At 31.8% G+C, this 21,697-nt stretch overlaps 1 protein-coding gene across 1 annotated transcript; it reads right to left on the reverse strand.

Moving 5' to 3' along the window:
• Positions 1 to 4,907: 4,907 nt before the first annotated feature.
• Positions 4,908 to 21,541, reverse strand: LOC117009726 (protein arginine N-methyltransferase 1-like; the record flags this gene model as incomplete). The annotated part of the gene is made up of 5 exons (XM_033084044.1): positions 4,908 to 5,222; positions 9,269 to 9,390; positions 14,084 to 14,234; positions 16,556 to 16,671; positions 21,454 to 21,541. Coding segments are annotated over 5 exons (561 nt in total), but the record flags the coding sequence as incomplete, so codon positions are not given.
• Between the last annotated feature and the right edge of the window lie 156 nt (positions 21,542 to 21,697).

The raw sequence follows: 21,697 nt of genomic DNA on the forward strand, positions 1-21,697 counted from the left end.
AATCTCAAAATTCTGCTCAAAATCTTCTTAGAATTCCTGAAATTCTGCTCAAAAATCCGCCCAAAAATCCCAACGCAAATCTGACCAAAAATCCCAAAATTTCACTCAAAAATCTGCTCAGAAATCCAAAATATTCCTGTCAAAATCTGACAAAAAAAATCTCAAAATTCTGCTCAAAATCTGCTCAGAAATCCTGAAAATTTTAACTCAAATCTGCCCAAAAATCCCAAATTTCAACTCAAAAATCTGCTCAGAAATTCCAAAATTCCATCCAAAAATCCACTTGGAATTCCTGAAAATCCTGACTGAAATCTGCCCCAAAATCCCAAAAAATCCCTGTCCAAATCTGATCAGAAATCCCAAAAATCCCCGAAATTCTGACTCAAATCTGCCCCAAAATCCCAAAAATCCCCGTCCAAATCTGACCAAAATTTCAAAAATTCTGCCCCAAAATTTAAATTTTTTTTCCCCTTTTTTTTCCTCAATTAAATTTAATTTTTTTTGTTTGCTTTTTGGAGAAAATTCGGATTTTTTTCCTCAATTTAATTCAAATTTTTTTTTGTTTATTACAGGAAATTTGGATTTTTCCCCTTTTTCCGCTCAAGTTTATTTAAATTTTTTTTAGAGGAAATTTTGATTTTCCCCTTTCACTCTTCAATTAAATTTAATTTTTTTTTGTTTTTTAAGGGAAATTTGAATTTTTTCCCCTTATTCCCCTCAATTAAATTTAAATATTTTTTTGTTTTTCTAAAGAAAATTTGGATTTTTTTTCTCTTTTTTTCCACTCAATCAACTTCAGAATTTTTTTCTGTTTTTTAAGAAAATTTTAAATTGTTCCCTCTTTTTTACCTTAATTTAATTTTTTTTGTTTTTTAGGATAAATCCAGGTTTTTTTCCCCCTTTTTCCTTTCAATTTAAATTTTTGTTTTTTAGAGGAAATCAAGATTTTTTTCCTCAATTTAATTAGAATTTTTTTCTGTTGTTTAGGGGAAATTTGAATTTTTTTTCCTTTTTTTCTCAATTTAATTTAAATTTTTTTTTGTTTTTTAGGAGAAATTTGGATTTTTTTCCCCCTTTTTTCTTTCAATTTAAATTTTTCTTTTTTAGAAGAAATTTGGACTTTTTTCCTCAATTAAACTTAATTTTCTTCTGTTTTTTAATGGAAATTCGAAATTTTTTTTCCTTGCTTTACCTCAATTTAATTTAAATTTTTGTCTTGTTTTTTAGGATAAATTTGAATTTTTTTCCCTTTTCCTTTCAATTTAAATTTTTGTCTTTCAGAAGAAATTAGGACTTTTTTCCTCAATTAAATTTAATTTTTTTTCTGTTTTTCAATGGAAATTTGAATTTTTTTCCCCCTTTTTCGCTCAATTTAATTTAAATTCTTTTTAAGAGAAAATTTTGACTTTTTCCCTCTTTCTCCTCAATTAAATTCAAATTTTTTTCTGTTTTTTAAGGAAAACTTGAAATTTTTTTCCCCATTTTTTCCTCAATTTAATTAAAATTTTTTACAGAAAATTTTAATTTTTTTCCCATCTTTTGCTCAATTTAATCCAATTTTTTTTCCGTTTTTCAAGGGAAATTTCAAATTTTTTTCCCACTTTTTCCTCAATTCAATTCAAATTTCCTTTAAGAAAAAATTCTGATCTTTTCCTTTTTTTCACCTCAATAAAATTTAAATTATTTTTTGTTTTTTTTCCGCCCCTCCCCCCCCGCGCGCGGCTCCCGGGGCAACGCCGGGGGTGGGGGAGGGGCGGGGAGAGCTCAAAACCCTCGGCGGGTGGGGGAGGGGCAGCGAAACAACAACCTGAGGGGGGGGTCGGGACCTCCCCCCGCCCCTCCCCCACCCCCTAAAAAACAAAATAAAAATTCCCACCCCTCCCCCACCCCAAAAAAACCCCAAAAATCGATCCCGCCCCTCCCCCACCCTCACCTGCACCCGGAGCCGCGGCCGCACCTGAGCCGGGGTGGGGGAGGGGCGGGGCCTCGCTGGCCACGCCCACCCCCCCTCCGCCCCTCCCCCACCCCACCCAAAAAATCCCCAAACCCCCCGGACCGGTTCTGCCCCTCCCCCACCCCGCCCCTCCCCCACCCCGCCCCTCCCCCTTCCAGAAATTTCCCAAATTTTTTGGCCCCTCCCCCACCCTCAATTTCAATTTTTTGGCCCCTCCCCCCCTAAATTTTCCCATCCCGAATTTTTGACCCCCCCAAAAAAAATTTTGGTTTCTTCCACCTTTTATTTCCAGCTCCCCCCTCCCAAATTTTTTTTGGACCCTCCCAAATTTTTTTTGACCCACCTGAATTTTTTTTTGGAATCTCCCAAATTTTTTGGACTCCGTGAAATTTTTTTTTAACCCCCATATTTTTTTTTTAGACCCCAAAATTTTTTTATCCCCCCCCTCAAATTTTTTTGGACCCTCCCAAATTTTTTATCACCCCCCAAATTTATTTTTGGACCCTCCCAAATTTTTTATCACCCCCCAAATTTTTTTGGACCCCTCCCAAATTTATTTTGGACCCTCCCAAACTTTTTTTGACCCCCCCTGAATTTTTTTTTGGACCCCTCCCAATTTTTTGACCCCCCCCTAAATTTTATTGGAGCTCCCCCAAATATTTTTGGATCCCTCCCAAATTTTTTTTTGGACCCCCCCTTAATTTTTTTGGACCCTCCCAAATTTTTTGACCCCCCCCAAATTTATTTTGGACCCTCCCAAATTTTTTTTTGACCCTCCCCTGAATTTTTTTTTGGAATCTCCTAAATTTTTTGGACCCCCTGAAATATTTTTTATCACCCCCCAAATATTTTTGGACCCTCCCACATTTTTTTTTTACCCCTCTGAATTTTTTTTTGGAATCTCCCAAATTTTTTGGACCCCCTCAAATTTTTTTTAGACTCCCCCTCCAAATATTTTTGGACCCCTCCTCAATTTTGACCCCCCCCAAAATTTTTATGGACCCTCCCAAATCTTTTTTGACCCCCCCCCGAATTTTTTTTTGGAATCTCCCAAATTTTTTGGACCCCCTCAAGTTTTTTTTAGACCCCCCCCTCCAAATATTTTTGGACCCTTTCTCAATTTTTTTACCACCCCAAAATTTTTTTAAACCCACCCAAAATTTTTTTGGACCCCCCCCAATTTTTTTTTGGAATCTTCCAAATTTTTTAGACCCCCCCCCAAATATTTTTGGACCCCTCCCAAATTTTTTTTGGACCCCCCCCTAAATTTTTTTGGACCCTCCCAAATTTTTTTTTACCCCCTCCCCCAAGTTTTTTTTAGATCCCCCCAAATTTTTTTTGACCCCCCAAATTTTTTTTTGTCCCCCAAAATTTTTTTCTGGACCCTACCAAAATTTTTTTTTACCCAAAATTTTTTTAAACCCCCCCCCAAATTTTTTTTACCCACCCCCAAATTTTTTTTTTTACCCTCCCAAAATTTTTCTAGTCCCCCAAAATTTTTTTCAACCCCCCCAAATATTTTTAGACCCTCCCAAATATTTTTTTTTACTCCCCCAAAATTTTTTTAAAACCCCCCAAATTTTTTTTGGATTCTCCCAAATATTTTTTTTACTTCCCAAATTTTTTGTTGATTCCCCCCAAATTTTTTTTACCCCCCAAAATTTTTTTTATTCCCCCAAAAATGGACCCAGAGCCCCCCCCCTTTCTTTGCTTTTATTTGATATAAAAACATAACTTACAAAGGGGGGGAGGGGCGGCCCCAAACCCCCCAAATTGGGGGAGGGGAGACCCCAAAAATCCCCCAAAAATCCCCAAAAATCCCCCCAAAATTTGGGGGGGGGGAGGGGAGGAACAGCCCCAAAATCCCCCAAAATTCCCCCAAAATTGCCCCAAAATTTGGATTTTTTTGGGTGAGGATTTGGGGAGGGGGAGGGGAAATTTGAAGACCTAAATTTTAATTTTTTTTGGAAAAAATGAAATTTTGGGGTTTCCAAAATTAGAAAAAAATAAATTTTTAGGGAAAAAAAAAAGACAAAAATTCCCCAAAATTTTTGGGGGAAAAAATAAAATTTGGGGAAGGAAATGGGGAAAAAAACCCCAAATTTTGGGGTTTAAATGTGGGAAAAAACCAAAAATTTGGGGTTACAAAATGGGAGAAAAAAACCAAAAATCTGGAGGGAAAAAACCCAAATTTGGGTCCTCAAATGGGGAAAAAAACCCAAAAATTTGGGTCCCCAAAATGGAGGAAAATTCCCCAAATTTTGGAGTCAAAATCCCAAATTTCAAAGTCTCAAAATGAGGAAAAAAACCCAAAATTTGGGTCCCAAATTTCTTCAAAAACCTCAAATTTTGGGTCTTAAATTAGGAAAAAAACCCCCAAAATTTGGGTCTCAAAATGAAGAAAAAGAGCCCAAAATTTGGATCCCAAATTGTGAAAATTTGGGTTTTAAATTATGAAAAAAACCCAGAACTTGGGGTCCCAAATACTGAAAAATCTCCAAAATTTGGGTCTTAAATCATGAAAAAAAACCCAAAATTTAGTTTTTAAATGAGGAAAAAAACCTCAAAATTTGGGTCCCAAAAAGAAGAAAAAAACCCCAAATTTGGGGTCTCAAAATGAAAAAAAACCCCAAAATTTGGGTTTTAAACCATGAAAAACCCCCAAAATTTGGTTTCTAAATGGGGAAAAAAACCAAAAATTTGGGTCCCAAATTATGAAAAAAACCCCAAAATTTGGGTCTTAAATGGGGAAAAAACCCCCAAATTTGGGTCCTAAATAATAAAAAAACCCCCAAAATTTGGTTTCCAAATGGGGAAAAAAACCCAAAATCTGGGATCTCAAAATGAAAAAAAAAAAAACCAAAAATTTTGGATCCCAAATTTCTTCAAAAACCCAAAATTTGGGTTTTAAATCGTGAAAAAAACCCAAAAATTGGATTTTAAATTTCTTCAAAAAACCCAAAATTTGGGTCCCAAATTCCCCCAAAATTCCGAATTTCCGCCGCGCTTTTGCCGCCCCCTGGTGGCGAAATGGCGGAACTGCAGCGCCCCCGAAATTTCATTTTTTTTTAAATTTTTTTTAAATTTCCGGGAATTTTTGGGGGATTTTGGGGGGGATTTTTAGGGGATTTTTGGGGGGTTTTGGGGCGGATTTTTGGGGTGGGTTTGGGGGATTTTGGGGTCCCTAACGCATGCGGTAGTCGGTGGAGCAGGAGAGTTCACAGAGCTGCCCCTTGAAGTCCAGGTCGATGGTGAAATCCAGGTCGCGCTTTTGGGGGAAAAATTTGGAATTTTTGGGACGATTCCAGGCACAGAAATTCAGTACAAACCCACCCAAGAAAAAATTCCACCCAAAAATTAAAAAATTGTACCCCAAGATGGTTGAAATTTATCACAAAATTTAAAAAATTTAGCCCAAAATTCCCTCCCAAAATTCAAAATCCTCCCCTGAAATCCCCAAAATTTACCCCAAAATAAAAATATTCTCCCCTGAAATCACCAAATTCACCCCAAAATATTAAAATTTATCCCAAAATCCCTCCCAAAATAAAAAATCTTTCCATAAAATCCTCAAATTTATACCAAAATATTAAAATTTACCCCAAATTCCCTCCCAAAATAAAAAAATCTTATCCCAAAATCCCCAAAATTTACCCCAAAATATTAAAATTTATCCCAAAACAAAAAATCCTCTCCTGAAATCACCAAATTCATCCCAAAATATTAAAATTTATCCCAAATTCCCTCCCAAAATAAAAAATTCCTACCCCAAAATCCCCAAAATCTTCAATTTTACCCCAAATTTTCTCCCAAAATCCTTCCCAAAATTCAAAATCCTTCCCCAAAATCCCCAAATTTACCCTGAAATAAAAAAATTCTCCCCAGAAATCCACACATTTATCCCAAAATATTAAAATTCACCCCAAATTCCCTCCCAAAATAAAAAACCCTCCCCTGAAATCCCCAAATTTACCCCAAAATTGTCCCCAAAAGCCCCCACAAAAAACATTAAAAAGTCCCTTTAAAAACCCCCCAAAAAATCTCTTCTAAAAACCCCAAATAACCCCTTAAAAAACCCTAAAACACCTTTAAAAAACTATTAAATATCCCCTTAAAAAACCCTAAAAACATCTCTTAAAAACCCTTAAAAAACCCTAAAAAAATTCCTTTAAAAACTCTAAAAATTCCCTTAAAAAATCCCCTTAAATATCTTAAAAATCCTTAAAAAAAAACCGAAAAAATCCTTTAAAAAAACTCTAAAAATCCCTTTGAAACAACTTTAAAAAACCCTTTAAAAGCCTAAAAACCACTTAAAAGTCCCTTTAAAAACCTCTAAAAAATCCCTTAAAAGTTCTAAAAAATCTCTAAACAACCCTAAAAATTTCCTTTAAAAAACTCAAAAAAATCCCTTTAAACACTCTAAAAAATCTCCTAAAAAAACCCTTAAAAAACCCTAAAAAACACTTTAAAATCCCTTAAAAAACCTCTTCAAAACCCCAAAAAATCCCCTTAAAAACCCTAAAAATTCCCTTTAAAAATCACCCTAAAATCCCTAAAAAATCCCTTTAAAAAACCCTAAAAAATCCCTTAAAAACCGTAAAAAATCCTCTTAAAAAACCCTTTTAAAAAACTCAAATCACTCAAAAAAACCCCAAAAAACCCATTTAAAAACTCTAAAAAACCAAAAAAACCCATTTCAAAAACCCTAAAAAACCCCTTAAAAAACCCTAAAAAATCTCTTAAAAACCCTAAATAACCCTTTAAAAAATCCTAAAAAAATTCCTTAATAAAACCCCAAAAATCCCCTTTAAAAACCCAAAGAAATTCCTAAAAAAATCCTTTAAAAACCCAAAAAATCCCTTAAAAAACCCTGAAAAATCCCAATAAAAATTCCTTAAAAATCCCTAAAAAATCCTTTAAAAATACTATAAAGTCCCTTTAAAAAACCTTAAAAAATCCTTTTAAAAACCCCAAAAAACATCTTTAAAAAACCTTAAAAAATCCCTTAAAAAACCCTGAAAAATCCCAATAAAAATTCCTTAAAACCCCCTAAAATATCCCTTAAAAACCCCAAAAAATCCCTTTAAAAAACCTTAAAAACTCCCTTTATAAAACCTTAAAAAAATCCCTTAAAAACCCCTTAAAAATTCTTTCAAAATTCCCTTAAAATCCCTTTAAAAACCCAAAAAAATTCCCTTAAAAAACCCTGAAAAATCCCTAAATAATCCCTTAAAAACCCCAAAAAATCCCTTTAATAAACCTTAAAAAATCCCTTTAAAAAACCTTAAAAAATCCCTTAAAAAACCCTGAAAAACCCCTAAAAAATCCCTTAAAAAACCGTTAAAAATCCTTTAAAAATCCCTTAAAAACCCCTTAAAAATTCTTTCAAAATTCCCTTAAAATCCCTTTAAAAACCAAAAAAGTTCCTTAAAAAACCCTGAAAAATCCCAATAAAAATTCCTTAAAAATCCCTAAAAAATCCTTTAAAAATCCCATAAAGTCCCTTTAAAAAACCTTAAAAAATCTCTTTAAAAACCAAAAGAAATCCCTTTAAAATGCCCAAAACCTCTTAAAAAAATCCCTAAAAAATCTCTTAAAAATCCTGAATAACCCTTTAAAAAACCCTAAAAAATCCCAATAAAAATCCCTAAAAAATCCCTTAAAAACCCCAAAAAATCCCTTTAAAAAACCTTAAAAAATCCCTTAAAAAACCCAAAAAAATCTTTTAAAAAACCCTGAAAAATCCCAATAAAAATCCCTTAAAAATCCCTTAAAAAGCCTAAATAACCCTTTAAAAAACCCTAAAAAAATCCCTTAAAAAACCCCTAAAAATCCCAATAAAAATCTCTAAAAAATCCCTAAAAAATCCTTTAAAAATCCTATAAAGTCCCTTTAAAAAACCTTAAAAAATCCCTTTAAAAACCCCTTAAAAATCCCATTAAAAATCCCTTAAAAACCCTAAAAAACCCCTTTAAAAAACCTTAAAAAAATCCCTTAAAAAACCCAAAAAAATCCCTTAAAAAACCCTGAAAATTCCCAATAAAAATCCCTTAAAAATCCCTAAAAAATCCTTTAAAAACCTTAAAAAATCCTTTCATAAACCTTAAAAAATCCCTTTAAAAACCCTAAAAAATCCCAATAAAAGTCCCTTAAAAACCCTAAAAAATCCCTTTAAAAATCCCAAAAAATTCCCTTTAAAACCCCAAAAAATCCCTTTAAAAAACCTTAAAAAATCCCTTTAAAAACCCTGAAAAATCCCAATAAAAATACCTAAAAAATCCTTTAAAAACCCTATAAAATCTTTTTAAAAAACCTTTAAAAATCCCTTTATAAACCCCTAAATAATCCCTTTAAAAACCCTAAAAAATCCCATTAAAAACCCAAAAAAGTCCCTTAAAAAACCCTGAAAAACCCCAATAAAAATACCTTAAAAATTCCTAAAAAATCCAAAAAAAATCCCAATAAAACTCCCTAAAAAATCCCTTAAAAACCCCAAAAAATCCCTTTAAAAAACCTTAAAAAATCCCTTTAAAAACCCCAAAAAATCCCTTTAAAACCCCTAAAAAAATCCTTTAAAAACCCTAAATAACCCTTTAAAAAACCCTAAAAAAATCCCTTAATAAACCCTAAAAAATCCCAATAAAAATCCCTAAAAAATCCCTTAAAGACCCCAAAAAATCCCTTTAAAATCCTCCAAAACCCCTTAAAAAAACCCTAAAAAAATCTCTTAAAAATCCTAAATAACCCTTTAAAAAACCCTAAAAAAATTCCTTAATAAAACCCCAAAAATCCCCTTGAAAAACCCAAAAAAATTCCTAAAAAAATCTTCTAAAAAACCCCAAAAAATCCCTTTAAAAACCCAAAAAAGTCCCTTAAAAAACCCTGAAAAATCCCATTAAAAATCCCTTAAAAACCCAAAAAAATCCCTTTAAAAAACCTTAAAAACCCCTTAAAAATTCTTAAAAAAATCCCTTAAAATCCCTTTAAAAACCAAAAAAATTCCCTTAAAAAACCCTGAAAAATCCCAGTAAAAATCCCTAAAAAATCCCTTAAAAACCCCAAAAAAATCCCTTTAAAAAACCTTAAAAAATCCCTTTAAAAACCCCAAAAAATCTCTTTAAAAGCCAAAAAAAAATCCCTTTAAACCCCCAAAAAATCCCTTTAAAAACCCCAAAAACCCCTTAAAAAAACCCCAAAAAAATCCCCCAACCCCCCAAACTTCACCCAACCCCAATTCTGGGCTGGGAAATCCAAATTTTGGGTGTAAAAATCGGAATTTTGGGTGTAAAAAATCAGAATTTTGGGGTCTCTCACGTTGTTCTTGGCGTTGGGTTTCATGGTGATGGTGCCGAAAATTTCCTCTCCGCTCTTCACCGTCAGGTATTCCTCCATGTAAAACACAGTCTGCTTCCAGTGTGTGTACGGGGATTCTGGGCCTGCAAAAATCCAAAAATCATTCCCAAATTTTATCCTTTTTTTTGGGATTTTTTCCCCATTTTTTTCTATTTTTTTCGGATTTTTTTCTGATTTTTTCGCTATTTTTTTCTCATTTTTTTAGCATTTTTTCTGATTTTTTCGGGTTTTTTTCAGTGATTTTTAAGCTGTTTTTTTGGGGATTATATTCTGATTTTCAGTTAAATTTTCTAATTTTTTTCAGATTTTTTCTGATTTTTTTCCAAATTTTTCCTGATTTTTTTCTGATTTTTTTCTGATTTTTTTGCCATTTTTTGTGACTTTTTTCTGATTTTTTCAGCATTTTCGCCCATTTTTTCAGTGGTTTTTAAGCTATTTATTCCTGGTATTTTTGGGTTTATTTTCTGATTTTTCAATTAATTTTTCTTTTTTTTTTCTGATTATTTTCCAATCTTTAAAGATTTTTTTCCCATTTTTTTCTGATTTTTTTCTCATCTTTCGCGATTTTTTTCTGATTTTTTCAGCATTTTCGCCCATTTTGTCTCTGATTTTTAAGCTATTTTTTTGGGTTTATATTCTGATTTTTCAGTTAATTTTTCTCATTTTTTCCTAATTTTTTAGTGATTTTTTTCCAATTTTTTCTGATTTTTTTCTGATTTTTTCGCTATTTTTTTCTAATTTTTTCAGCATTTTCGCCCATTTTTTCAGTGATTTTTAAGTCATTTATTCCTGATTTTTTTGAGTTTATATTCTGATTTTTTACTTAATTTTTCTCATTTTTTTCTAATTTTTTTTCCAATTTTTAAAGATTTTTTTCTGATTTTTTTGCCATTTTTCGTGATTTTTCTCTGATTTTTTCAGAATTTCCGCCCATTTTTTCAGTGATTTTTAAGCTATTTTTTTGGGTTTATTATCTCATTTTTTCAGTTCGTTTTTCTCTTTTATTTTCTGGTTTTTTTCTGATTTTTTTCCAATTTTTTCTGATTTTTTTTGGATTTTTTTCTGATTTTTTCGCTATTTTTTTCTCATTTTTTCAGCATTTCTGCCCATTTTTTCAGTGATTTTTAAGCCATTTATTCCTGAATTTTTTGGATTTATATTCTGATTTTTCACTTAATTTTTCTCATCTTATTCTGACTTTTTAGTGACTTTTTCCCATTTTTTTCTGATTTTTTTCCCATTTTTTCTGATTTTTTCACTATTTTTTTCTGATTTTTTCAGCATTTCCGCCCATTTGTTCAGTGGTTTTTAAGCTATTTATTCCTGAATTTTTTGGGTTTCTATTCTGATTTTTCAGTTAAATTTTCTATTTTTTTCTGATTTTTTTTCCAATTTTTAAAGATTTTTTTCTGATTTTTTCGCTATTTTTTCCTGATTTTTTCGGCATTTTCGCCCATTTTTTCTCTGATTTTTAAGCTATTTTTTTTGGGTTTATTATCTCATTTTTTAGTTAATTTTTCTATTTTTTTCTGATTTTTTCTGATTTTTTTCCCAATTTTTAACGATTTTTTTCCCATTTTTTTCTGATTTTTTCGCTATTTTTTTCTGATTTTTTCAGCATTTTCGCCCATTTTTCCAGTGATTTTTAAGCCATTTATTCCTGAATTTTTTGGGTTTATTTTCTGATTTTTTAGTTAATTTTTCTATTTTTTTTCTGATTTTTTTCCCAATTTTTAACGATTTTTTTTCCATTTTTTTCTGATTTTTCCGCGATTTTTTCCTGATTTTTTCAGCATTTCCGCCCATTTTTTCCCTGATTTTTAAACTTTTTTTTTTTTTTGGGTTTATTATCTCATTTTTCACTTAATTTTTCTGATTTTTTCTGATTTTTTTCTCATTTTTTTCTGAGGTTTTTCCAATTTTTAAAGAATTTTTTCTGATTTTTTAGGGATTTTTCCCCATTCAGTGTCAGGTATTCCTCCATGTAAAACACAGTCTGCTTCCAGTGTGTGTACGGGGATTCTGGGCCTGGAAAAAACCAAAAATAATTCCCAAATTTTATCCCTTTTTTTTGGGATTTTTTTCCCATTTTTTTCTATTTTTTTCGGATTTTTTTCTGATTTTTTCGCTATTTTTTTCTGATTTTTTTAGCATTTTTTCTGATTTTTTCGGGTTTTTTTCAGTGATTTTTAAGCTGTTTTTTTGGGGATTATATTCTGATTTTTCAGTTAATTTTTTACATTTTTTTCCTGACTTTTTTCAGATTTTTTTCCAATTTTTTCTGATTTTTTTCTGATTTTTTTCCCATTTTTCGCGATTTTTTTCTTACTTTTTCAGCATTTTCGCCCATTTTTTCAGTGATTTTTAAGCTATTTATTCCTAAATTTTTTGAATTTATATTCTGATTTTTCAGTTAATTTCTCTCATTTTTTCCTAATTTTTTAGTGATTTTTTCCAGTTTTTAAACAATTTTTTCTGATTTTTTAGCAATTTTTCCCCATTCACTGTCAGGTATTCCTCCATGTAAAACACAGTCTGCTTCCAGTGTGTGTACGGGGATTCTGGGCCTGGAAAAAACCAAAAATAATTCCAAAATTTTATCCCTTTTTTTGGGATTTTTTTAGGATTTTTTTGGATTTTTTCCCATTTTTTTCTAATTTTTTTCCCATTTTTTTCTGATTTTTTTAGCATTTTTTCTGATTTTTTTGAGATTTTTTTTGGTTTTTTTCAGTGATTTTTAAGCTATTTTTTTGGGTTTATTTTCTCATTTTTTCAGTTAATTTTTCTCATTTTTTTCTGATTTTTTCTGATTTTTTTGGATTTTTTTCTAATTTTTTTGCAATTTTTTTCTGATTTTTTCAGCATTTTCGCCCATTTTTTCAGTGATTTTTAAGCTATTTATTCCTGAATTTTTTTTGGCTTATATTCTGATTTTTCAGTTAAATTTTCTAATTTTTCTTCAGATTTTTTAGCGATTTTTTCCAAAAACCCAAAACCCCGCAAAAAAACCCCCAAAAAATTCCATAAAAACTCAAAAAAATCCCAAAAAATCCCCCAAAAAACTGCAAAAAAATCATAAAAAATCCAAAAAAAATCCCAAAAAATCCCAAAAAAATCCCAAAAAATCCCTCCAAAAAATCCTCAAAAATACCAAAAAAATCCCCCAAAAAACCTCAAAAAAATTCATAAAAAATCCCCAAAATTCCTGAAAAAACCCCCAAAAAATCCCCAAAAAAACCTCAAAAAAATCATAAAATATCCCTAAAAAACCACCAAAAAATCCCCAAAAAATCATAAAAAACCCCCAAAAAATCCTCAAAAAATCCCAAAATTCCCCCCCCCAAAATCATTAAAAAATCCCAAAATTCCCAAAAAAATCCCCAAAAAAACCTCAAAAAAATCATAAAAAACCCCAAAAAAATCCCCAAAAATCCCCAAAAAATCCCCAAAAAACCCTCAAAAAATCCCCAAAAAAATCCCAAAAAATCACAAAAAAATTCCAAAAATCCCAAAAAAATCCCCAAAATTTCCCCAAAAAGTCATTAAAAAATCCCCAAAATTCCTGAAAAAATCCCCAAAAAAACCTCAAAAAAATCCCAAAAAATCCCAAAAAATCCCCAAAAAATTCCAAAAAAATCCCAAAAAATCCCAAAAAAAATCCCAAAAAAATCCCCAAAAAATCATTAAAAAATCCCCAAAAAAACCCTAAAAATTCCCCCAAAAAATCACAAAAATGCCCCAAAAAATTACAAAAAATCCCAAAAAAATCCCCCAAAAAATCCCCAAAAATCCCCCAAAAACCAAAAAAAAACTCAGAAATATGCCACAAAATCCCCTAAAAATTAAAAAAAAATCCAAAAAAAATCCTAAAAAAAACCCCCAAAACACAAAAAAAAAATCCCAAAAAATCCCTGAAAAACCTCAAAAAAATTCATAAAACACGCCCCAAAAACCCTGAAAAAAAACCCAAAAAAAACCCTAAAAAACCCCAAAAAATCCCCCAAAAATCTCCCAAAAAATCCCAAAAAAAACCCAAAAAATTCCCAAAAAATTCCTCAAAAATTCTTCAAAAAACCCCTCCAAAAATCAAGAAAAACCCCCAAAAAATCCCCAAAAACCCCCAAAAAATCCCAAAAAAATCCCAAAAAATGCCAAAAAAAATCATTAAAAATCCCCCAATAAATCATTAAAAACCCCCAAAATTCCCGAAAAAATCCCCAAAAAAATCCCAAAAAAACCTCAAAAAAATCATAAAAAATCCCAAAAAAATCCCAAAAAAATCCCAAAAAAATCCCAAAAAGTCCCCAAAAAAATCCCCAAAAATGCCAAAAAATCCCAAAAAATCCCAAATAAATCCCAAATTTCCCCAAAATCCCATTTTTCCCCCCAAGCACTCACTGGTGGAGAAACTGGTGTGCTTCTGGCAAAAAATTATCCAAAAAATCCCCAAAAAATCCCCAGAAACCCCAAAAAAACCCCAAAAAACCTCCAAAAAATCCTGAATAAACCCTAAAAAATTCTCAAAATCCCCCCCAAAAAAATCACCAAATCCCCCAAAAAACCCCCAAAAAATCATAAAAAATCCCCAAAAAATCCCCAAAAAAACATCAAAAAAATCATAAAAAATCCCAAAAAAACCCTTAAAAAACCCCAAAAAAATCCCAAAAAATCCCAAGAAATCCCAAAAAAATTCCAAAAAATGCCCAAAAAATGCCCAAATAAATCCCAAACCCCCCAAATTCCCCCAAAATCCCATTTTTCCCCCCAAGCACTCACTGGTGGAGAAGCCGGTGCGCTTGTGGCAGCGCGTGAACTCGATGTTGAAGTACGCCACCAGCGCGTGCACGTAATCGTTGCGCTTCACCTGCAGGCAGAACGGGGCCGTGAACGTCAGCTCCTCCACCTTCACCGTGTAGATGTCCACTTCCTGGGGAGAAAAAAACAAAAAATTGGTTAAAAATGGGAAAAAATAAAAAAAAAATGGTGAAAATCGGTGAAAAAATGGCGAAAATCCGCTAAAAAATGGAGAAAAAATGGAGAAAATTGATTAAAATGACCCAAAATTGATCCCAAATTCAGATCAATCCCAGCTCCTCCACCTTCACCGTGTAGATGTTCAATTCCTGGGGGGAAAAAACAAAAAATGGTTAAAAATGGGAAAAAATAAAAAAAAAATGGTGAAAATCGGTGAAAAAATGGCGAAAATCCGCTAAAAAATGGAGAAAATCTGTTAAAAAATGGCCTAAAAATGGAGAAAATGACCCAAAATGACCCAAAATCAGCCCCAGCTCCTCACCCTGACTGTGAAATGTTCAATTCCTGGGGAGAAAAATGGGAAAAAATGGTTAAAAAGGGTGAAAAAATTAAAAAAAATGGTGAAAATCGGTGAAAAAATTGCGAAAATCCGCTAAAAATGGAGAAAATCTGCTAAGAATGATCAAAATCGATTGAAATGACCCAAAATCAGCCCCAGCTCCTCCACCCTGACTGTGAAATGTTCAATTCCTGGGGAGAAAAAAGGGAAAAATGGTTAAAAATGGTGAAAAAATAAAAAAAAAAATGGTGAAAATCAGTGAAAAAATGGCGAAAATCCGCTAAAAAATGGAGAAAAAATGGAGAAAATTGATTAAAATGACCCAAAATCAACCCCCAAATTCAGATCAGCCTCAGCTCCTCCACCTTCACCGTGTAGATGTCCACCTCCTGGGGAGAAAAAACAAAAAAATGGGAAAAAATGGGAAAAAATTTTAAAAAATGGTGAAACTCGGTGAAAAAATGGCGAAAATCCGCTAAAAATGGAGAAAATCCGTTTAAAAAATGGCCTAAAAATTGAGAAAATGACCCAAAATGACCCCAACTCCTCCACCCTGACTGTGAAATGTTCAACTCCTGGGGAGAAAAAACAAAAAATTCGGAAAAAATGGGAAAAAATAAAAAAAAATGGTGAAAATCGGTGAAAAAATGGCAAAAATCCGCTAAAAAATGGAGAAAAAATGGAGAAAATTGATTAAAATGACCCAAAATCAGATCCCAAATCCAGCTCAGCCCCAGCTCCTCCACCCTGACTGTGAAATGTTCAATTCCTGGGGAGAAAACACAAAAAAAATGGGAAAAAAATGAAAAAAAAAAGGAAAAAAAACTGGTGAAAAAAATGGCGAAAATCCACTAAAAATGGAGAAAAAATGGAGAAAATTGATTAAAATGACCCAGAAAAAATGGAAAAAATGGAGAAAATTCCTGACTGTGAAATGTTCAATTCCTGGAGACAAAAACGGGGAAAATGGTTTAAAATGGTGAAAAAATAAAATAAAAATGGTGAAAATTGGTAAAAAAATGGCGAAAATCCGCTAAAAAATGGCGAAAATCCGCTAAAAAATGGAGAAAAAAACGGAGAAAATTGGGTTAGAAATGATTAAAATTGATTGAAATGACCCAAAATCAGCCCCAGCTCCTCCACCCTGACTGTGAAATGTTCAATTCCTGGGGAGAAAAAAGCAAAAAATGGGAAAAAACGGTGAAAAATTGGAAAAAAATGGTGAAAAAATGGCAAAAAAATGAAAAAAAAATGAAAAAAAATGGTGAAAAAATGACAAAAATTGGTTAAAAAATTAAAAAAAAATGGAAAAATTCCCTGGAATTTTGGTGTGAATTCTCCCAATTTTGGGTCATTTCCCCCTGAATTTTTTTTATAATTTTTTTGTGATTTTTGGGTTGAATTCTGTGATTTTTGGGTCATTTTCACATAAATATTTTTTCCCATTTTCCCTTTTTTGGAGCGATTTCTGTCAATTTTTTACCATTTCCCCTGAATTTTTGGGTTAAATTCTCCCAATTTTGGGTCATTTCCTCCTGATTTTTTTTTTATAATTTTTCTGTGATTTTTGGGTTGAATTCTGTGATTTTTGGGTCATTTCCTCACTGATTTTTAGGGTCATTTTTCCCAATTTTTTGCCATTTTCCCCTGGATTTTTGGGTTATTTTTCCCAATTTTGGGTCATTTTTCCCTGGATTTTTTTTATAATTTTCCCTGCATAATTATTTATAATTTTTTTGTGATTTTTGGGTTGAATTCTGTGATTTTTGGGTCCTTTCCTCTGGATTTTTTGCCATTTTACCCTGAATTTTTGGGTTAAATTCTCCCAATTTTGGGTCATTTCCCCCTGGATTTTTTTTGTAATTTTCCCTGGATAATTATTTATAATTTTTTTGTGATTTTTTGGGTTGAATTTTGTGATTTTTGGGTCCCACCTTGATGAGACAAGCGTTGGTCACCAACTGCTTGGGATCCACCACGTCCACCAGGGGCTCCTTGATGGCCACGTCCTTGATGCACGACATGTCGAACCCGTAAACGTTCTCCCACCCTTTGGGGCAAAAAAACACAATTTTGGGCAAGGTCACAAAATTGGGAATTTTAAAAAAATAATTTCTGATGGAAAACAGGAAAAAATTTGGGGGTTTTAGGGGTTTTTTTCTGATTTTTTAGTGATTTTTTTCGGTTTTTTTCTGATTTTTTTCTGATTTTTTTGTGGTTTTTTTCGGATTTTATTCTGATTTTTTTGGGGGTTTTTTTGGGTTTTTTTCTGATTTTTTTCTGATTTTTTTGGGGTTTTTTAGGGTTTTTTTCTGATTTTTTTGGGGTTTTTTTTTTTTTTTCTGATTTTTTTGGGGGTTTTTTTGGGTTTTTTTCTAATTTTTTTTGGGTTTTTTTCTGATTTTTTAGTGATTTTTTTGGGTTTTTTCTGATTTTTTTGGGGGTTTTTTTGGGTTTTTTTCTGATTTTTTTGGGGTTTTTTTGGTTTTTTTCTGATTTTTTTGGGTTTTTTTGGGGGGTTTTTTTCTGATTTTTTGGGGTTTTTTTGGGTTTTTTTTCTGATTTTTTTGGGGGTTTATTGGGTTTTTTTCTCATTTTTTAGTGATTTTTTTTGGTTTTTTTCTGATTTTTTTGGGGTTTTTTTGGGGTTTTTTCTGATTTTTTAGTGATTTTTTTCGGTTTTTTTCTGATTTTTTGGGGGGTTTTTTTGGGTTTTTTTCTGGTTTTTTTTGTGGTTTTTTTCTGATTTTTTTTCGGTTTTTTTCTGATTTTTTTGGAGTTTTTTTCTGATTTTTTTCTGATTTTTTCTGATTTTTTTTGGGTTTTTTTCTGATTTTTTAGTGATTTTTTTCGTTTTTTTCTGATTTTTTTTGGGTTTTTTTTGGGTTTTTTTCTGATTTTTTGGGGTTTTTTTGGGTTTTTTTCTGATTTTTTCGGGGTTTTTTTGGGGTTTTTTTCTGATTTTTTGGGGTTTTTTTGGGGGGTTTTATTCTGTTTTTTTCGGGTTTTTTTGGGGTTTTATTCTGATTTGTTTTGGGTTTTTTTGGGTTTTATTCTGATTTTTTTGGGTTTTTTTTGGGGTTTTATTCTGATTTTTTTGGGTTTTTTTGGGTTTTTTTCTGATTTTTTTGGGGATTTTTTTCGGTTTTTTTCTGATTTTTTGGGGTTTTTTTTTGGCTTTTTTTCTGATTTTTTTGGGTTTTTTTCTGATTTTTTTCTGATTTTTTCTGATTTTTTTTTGGGTTTTATTCTGATTTTTTTGGGGGTTTTTTTTTGTTTTTTTCTGATTTTTTAGTGATTTTTTTTGTTTTTTTCTGATTTTTTGGGGGTTTTTTTGGGTTTTTTCTGATTTTTTTTGTGGTTTTTTTCTGATTTTTTTTGTGGTTTTTTTCTGATTTTTTTTCGTTTTTTTTCTGATTTTTTTGGGGTTTTTTTGGGTTTTTTTCTGATTTTTTTTGGTTTTTTCTGATTTTTTCTGATTTTTTTGGGGTTTTTTGGGTTTTATTCTGATTTTTTTGGGGTTTTTTTCTGATTTTTTTAGTGATTTTTTTGGGTTTTTTTCTGATTTTTTTGGGGGTTTTTTTGGGTTTTATTCTGATTTTTTAGTGATTTTTTTTGGGTTTTTTCTGATTTTTTTGAGTTTTTTTTGGGGTTTTATCTGATTTTTTTGGGTTTTTTTCTGATTTTTTTCGGTTTTTTTGGGGTTTTTTTCTGATTTTTTTTGGTTTTTTTTCTGATTTTTTTAGTGATTTTTTTGGGTTTTTTTTCTGATTTTTTTTGGATTTTTTTCGGTTTTTTTCTGATTTTTTAGTGATTTTTTTTGGGTTTTATTCTGATTTTTTTGGGGATTTTTTTCGGTTTTTTTCTGATTTTTTTGGGGGTTTTTTTGGGTTTTTTTCTGATTTTTTTTGGGTTTTTTTCTGATTTTTTTGGGGTTTTTTTCTGATTTTTTAGTGATTTTTTTCGGTTTTTTTCTGATTTTTTAGTGATTTTTTTCGGTTTTTTTCTGATTTTTTTGGGGTTTTATTCTGGTTTTTTTTGTGGTTTTTTTCTGATTTTTTTTTTCCGTTTTTTCTGATTTTTAGTGATTTTTTGGGGGTTTTTTCTGATTTTTTTGGGGTTTTTTCTGATTTTTTGGGGGTTTTTTCTGATTTTTTTTCGTTTTTTTTCTGATTTTTTTTGGTTTTTTTCTGATTTTTTGGGGGTTTTTTCTGATTTTTTGGGTTTTTTTCTGGTTTTTTTGGGGTTTTTTTGGGGTTTTATTCTGGTTTTTTTGGTGGTTTTTTTCTGATTTTTTTCGGTTTTTTTTCTCATTTTTTTGGGTTTTTTTGGGGTTTTTTTCTGATTTTTTTTGGGTTTTTTTGGTTTTTTTTCTGATTTTTTTCTGATTTTTTCTGATTTTTTTGGGTTTTTTTCTGATTTTTTTGGGGGTTTTTTCTGATTTTTTCCGGTTTTTTTCTGATTTTTTGGGGTTTTTTTTGGGGTTTTATTCTGATTTTTTTAGTGATTTTTTTCGGTTTTATTCTGATTTTTTTGGGTTTTTTTCTGATTTTTTGGGGGGTTTTTTTGGGGTTTTTTTCTGATTTTTTGGGGTTTTTTCTGATTTTTTGGGGTTTTTTTGGGTTTTTGGAGGCTTGAGTTTTTAGTGAAATTTGTTGGAATTGCCCTCAAAAAGTATTTCTAAAATTTGGTAAAAATAGCTTTAAAATTGGTAAAAATATCCTTAAAATTTTTTAAAAATAGTCCTAAAAATTCCTAAAAAAACCCAAAATACCCATCCAAAAATCTCTAAAAATTCCTAAAAAAATCCAAAAAACCACACCCAAAAATCCCCCAAGAATTGCCAAAAAATCCCTAAAAATTCCTAAAAAATCCCAAAAATCCCCTAAAAAATCCCCTCAAAATTCCCAAAAATATCCCTGAAAATTGTTTAAAAATATCCCTAAAAACTCATTAAAAATCCCTAAAAAATCCTAAAAAAATCCCAAAAAACCACACCCAAAATTCCCCCAAAAAATCTCTAAAAATCCCCTTAAAAATTCCCAAAAAATTCCTAAAAAAATCCCCAAAAAATCCCCCAAAAAATCCCCAAAAAAATCCCAAAAATTTTTGGGTCCTCACATTGGATTTGGTCGTCTTTGTACTGCCTGTACATAATTTGGGGTCCTCACAGTGGATTTGGTCGTCCTTGTACTGCCTGTACATAATTTGGGGTCCTCACAGTGGATTTGGTCGTCTTTGTACTGCCTGTACATAATTTGGGGTCCTCACAGTGGATTTGGTCGTCCTTGTACTGCCTGTCCTCAATCCCAATAATGCCCAAAAATCCTCAAAAAATCCCCAAAAAAATCCTAAAAAATCCCAAAAAAATCCTAAAAAAATCCCAAAAATTTTTGGGGTCCCCCTCCCCATAATTTGGGGTCCTCACAGTGGATTTGGTCGTCCTTGTACTGCCTGTCCTCGGTCAAAAAATTCTCAAAAAATCAAAATAATCCTTAAAAAATTCCCCAAAAAATCCCAAAAAATCCTAAAAAATTCCCAAAAAAATCCCAAAAATTTTTGGGGTCCTCCTCCCCATAATTTGGGGTCCTCACAGTGGATTTGGTTGTCCTTGTACTGCCTGTCCTCAATCACAAAATTCCAAAAAATCAAAATAAAATTCCTAAAAAATCCCAAAAAAATTCCCAAAAAATCCCCAAAAAATCCCAAAAAAATCCTAAAAATCCCCCAAAAAATCCCAAAAAATTCCCAAAAATTTTTGGGGTCCCCCTCCCCATAATGTGGGGTCCTCACAGTGGATTTGGTCGTCCTTGCACTGCCTGTTCTCAATCACAAAATTCCAAAAAATCAAAATAAAATTCCTAAAAAACCCAAAAAAAATCCTAAAAAATCCCAAAAATTTTTGGGGTCCTCCTACCCAAAATGTGGGGTCCTCACAGTGGATTTGGTTGTCCTTGTACTGCCTGTACGTAATTTGGGGTCCTCACAGTGGATTTGGTCGTCCTTGTACTGCCTGTTCTCGATCCCAATAATTCCCAAAAATCCCCAAAAAATTCCCAAAAAAATCCCAAAAAAATCCCAAAAATTTTTGGAGTCCCCCTCCCCATAATTTGGGGTCCTCACAGTGGATTTGGTCGTCTTTGTACTGCCTGTCCTCAATCACAAAATACCAAAAAATTAAAAAAAAATCCCTAAAAAATCCAAATAAAATAAAAAAAACCCCCAAAAAAATCCTAAAAAAATCCCAAAAATTTTTGGGGTCCATCTCCCCAAAATGTGGGGTCCTCACAGTGGATTTTGTTGTCCTTCTACTGCCTGTCCTCAGTCAAAAAATCCTCAAAAAATCAAAATAATCCTTAAAAAATTCCCAAAAAAATCCCCAAAAACTCCTAAAAAAAATCCCAAAAAAATCCCAAAAAAATCCCAAAAATTTCTGGGGTCCTCTCCCCATAATTTGGGGTCCTCACAGTGGATTTGGTCGTCCTTGTACTGCCTGTCCTCAATCAAAAAATCAAAATAATCCTTAAAAAAATCCAAAAAAAATCCCAAAAAAAATCCAAAAAAATCCCAAAAAATTCCCAAAAAAATCCCAAAAAATCTCTAAAAATTTTTGGGGTCCCCCTCCCCATAATTTGGGGTCCTCACAGTGGATTTGGTCGTCCTTGTACTGCCTGTCCTCAATCGCAAAATTCCAAAAAATCAAAATAAAATCCCCAAAAAATCCCAAAAAAATCCCAAAAAATTCCTAAAAAATCCCAAAAAAATCCCCAAAAAATCCCAAAAAACCCCAAAAACTTTTGGGGTCCCCCTCCCCAATTTCTGGGGTCCTCACAGTGGATTTTGTAGTCCTTGTACTGCCTGTCCTCGATGGCCGTCACGTAGAGCGTGGCGCGGTCGGGGAAGATCAGCCCGTCCGGGGTCTGAAAAAATAAAATAAAAATTTAAAATTTTTGGGGTTTCCAAAATTTTTGGGGTTGTTAAAAGGTGGGGGAGGGGTTTTGATATTTGGGGGATTTTTTGGGATTTTTTTTAAATTTTTTTAATTTTTTGGGGATTTTTGGGGGTATTTTTGGGAT

This window comes from Catharus ustulatus, chromosome 35, assembly GCF_009819885.2.
Source record: "Catharus ustulatus isolate bCatUst1 chromosome 35, bCatUst1.pri.v2, whole genome shotgun sequence".
Classification (NCBI taxonomy): Eukaryota; Metazoa; Chordata; class Aves; order Passeriformes; family Turdidae; genus Catharus; species Catharus ustulatus.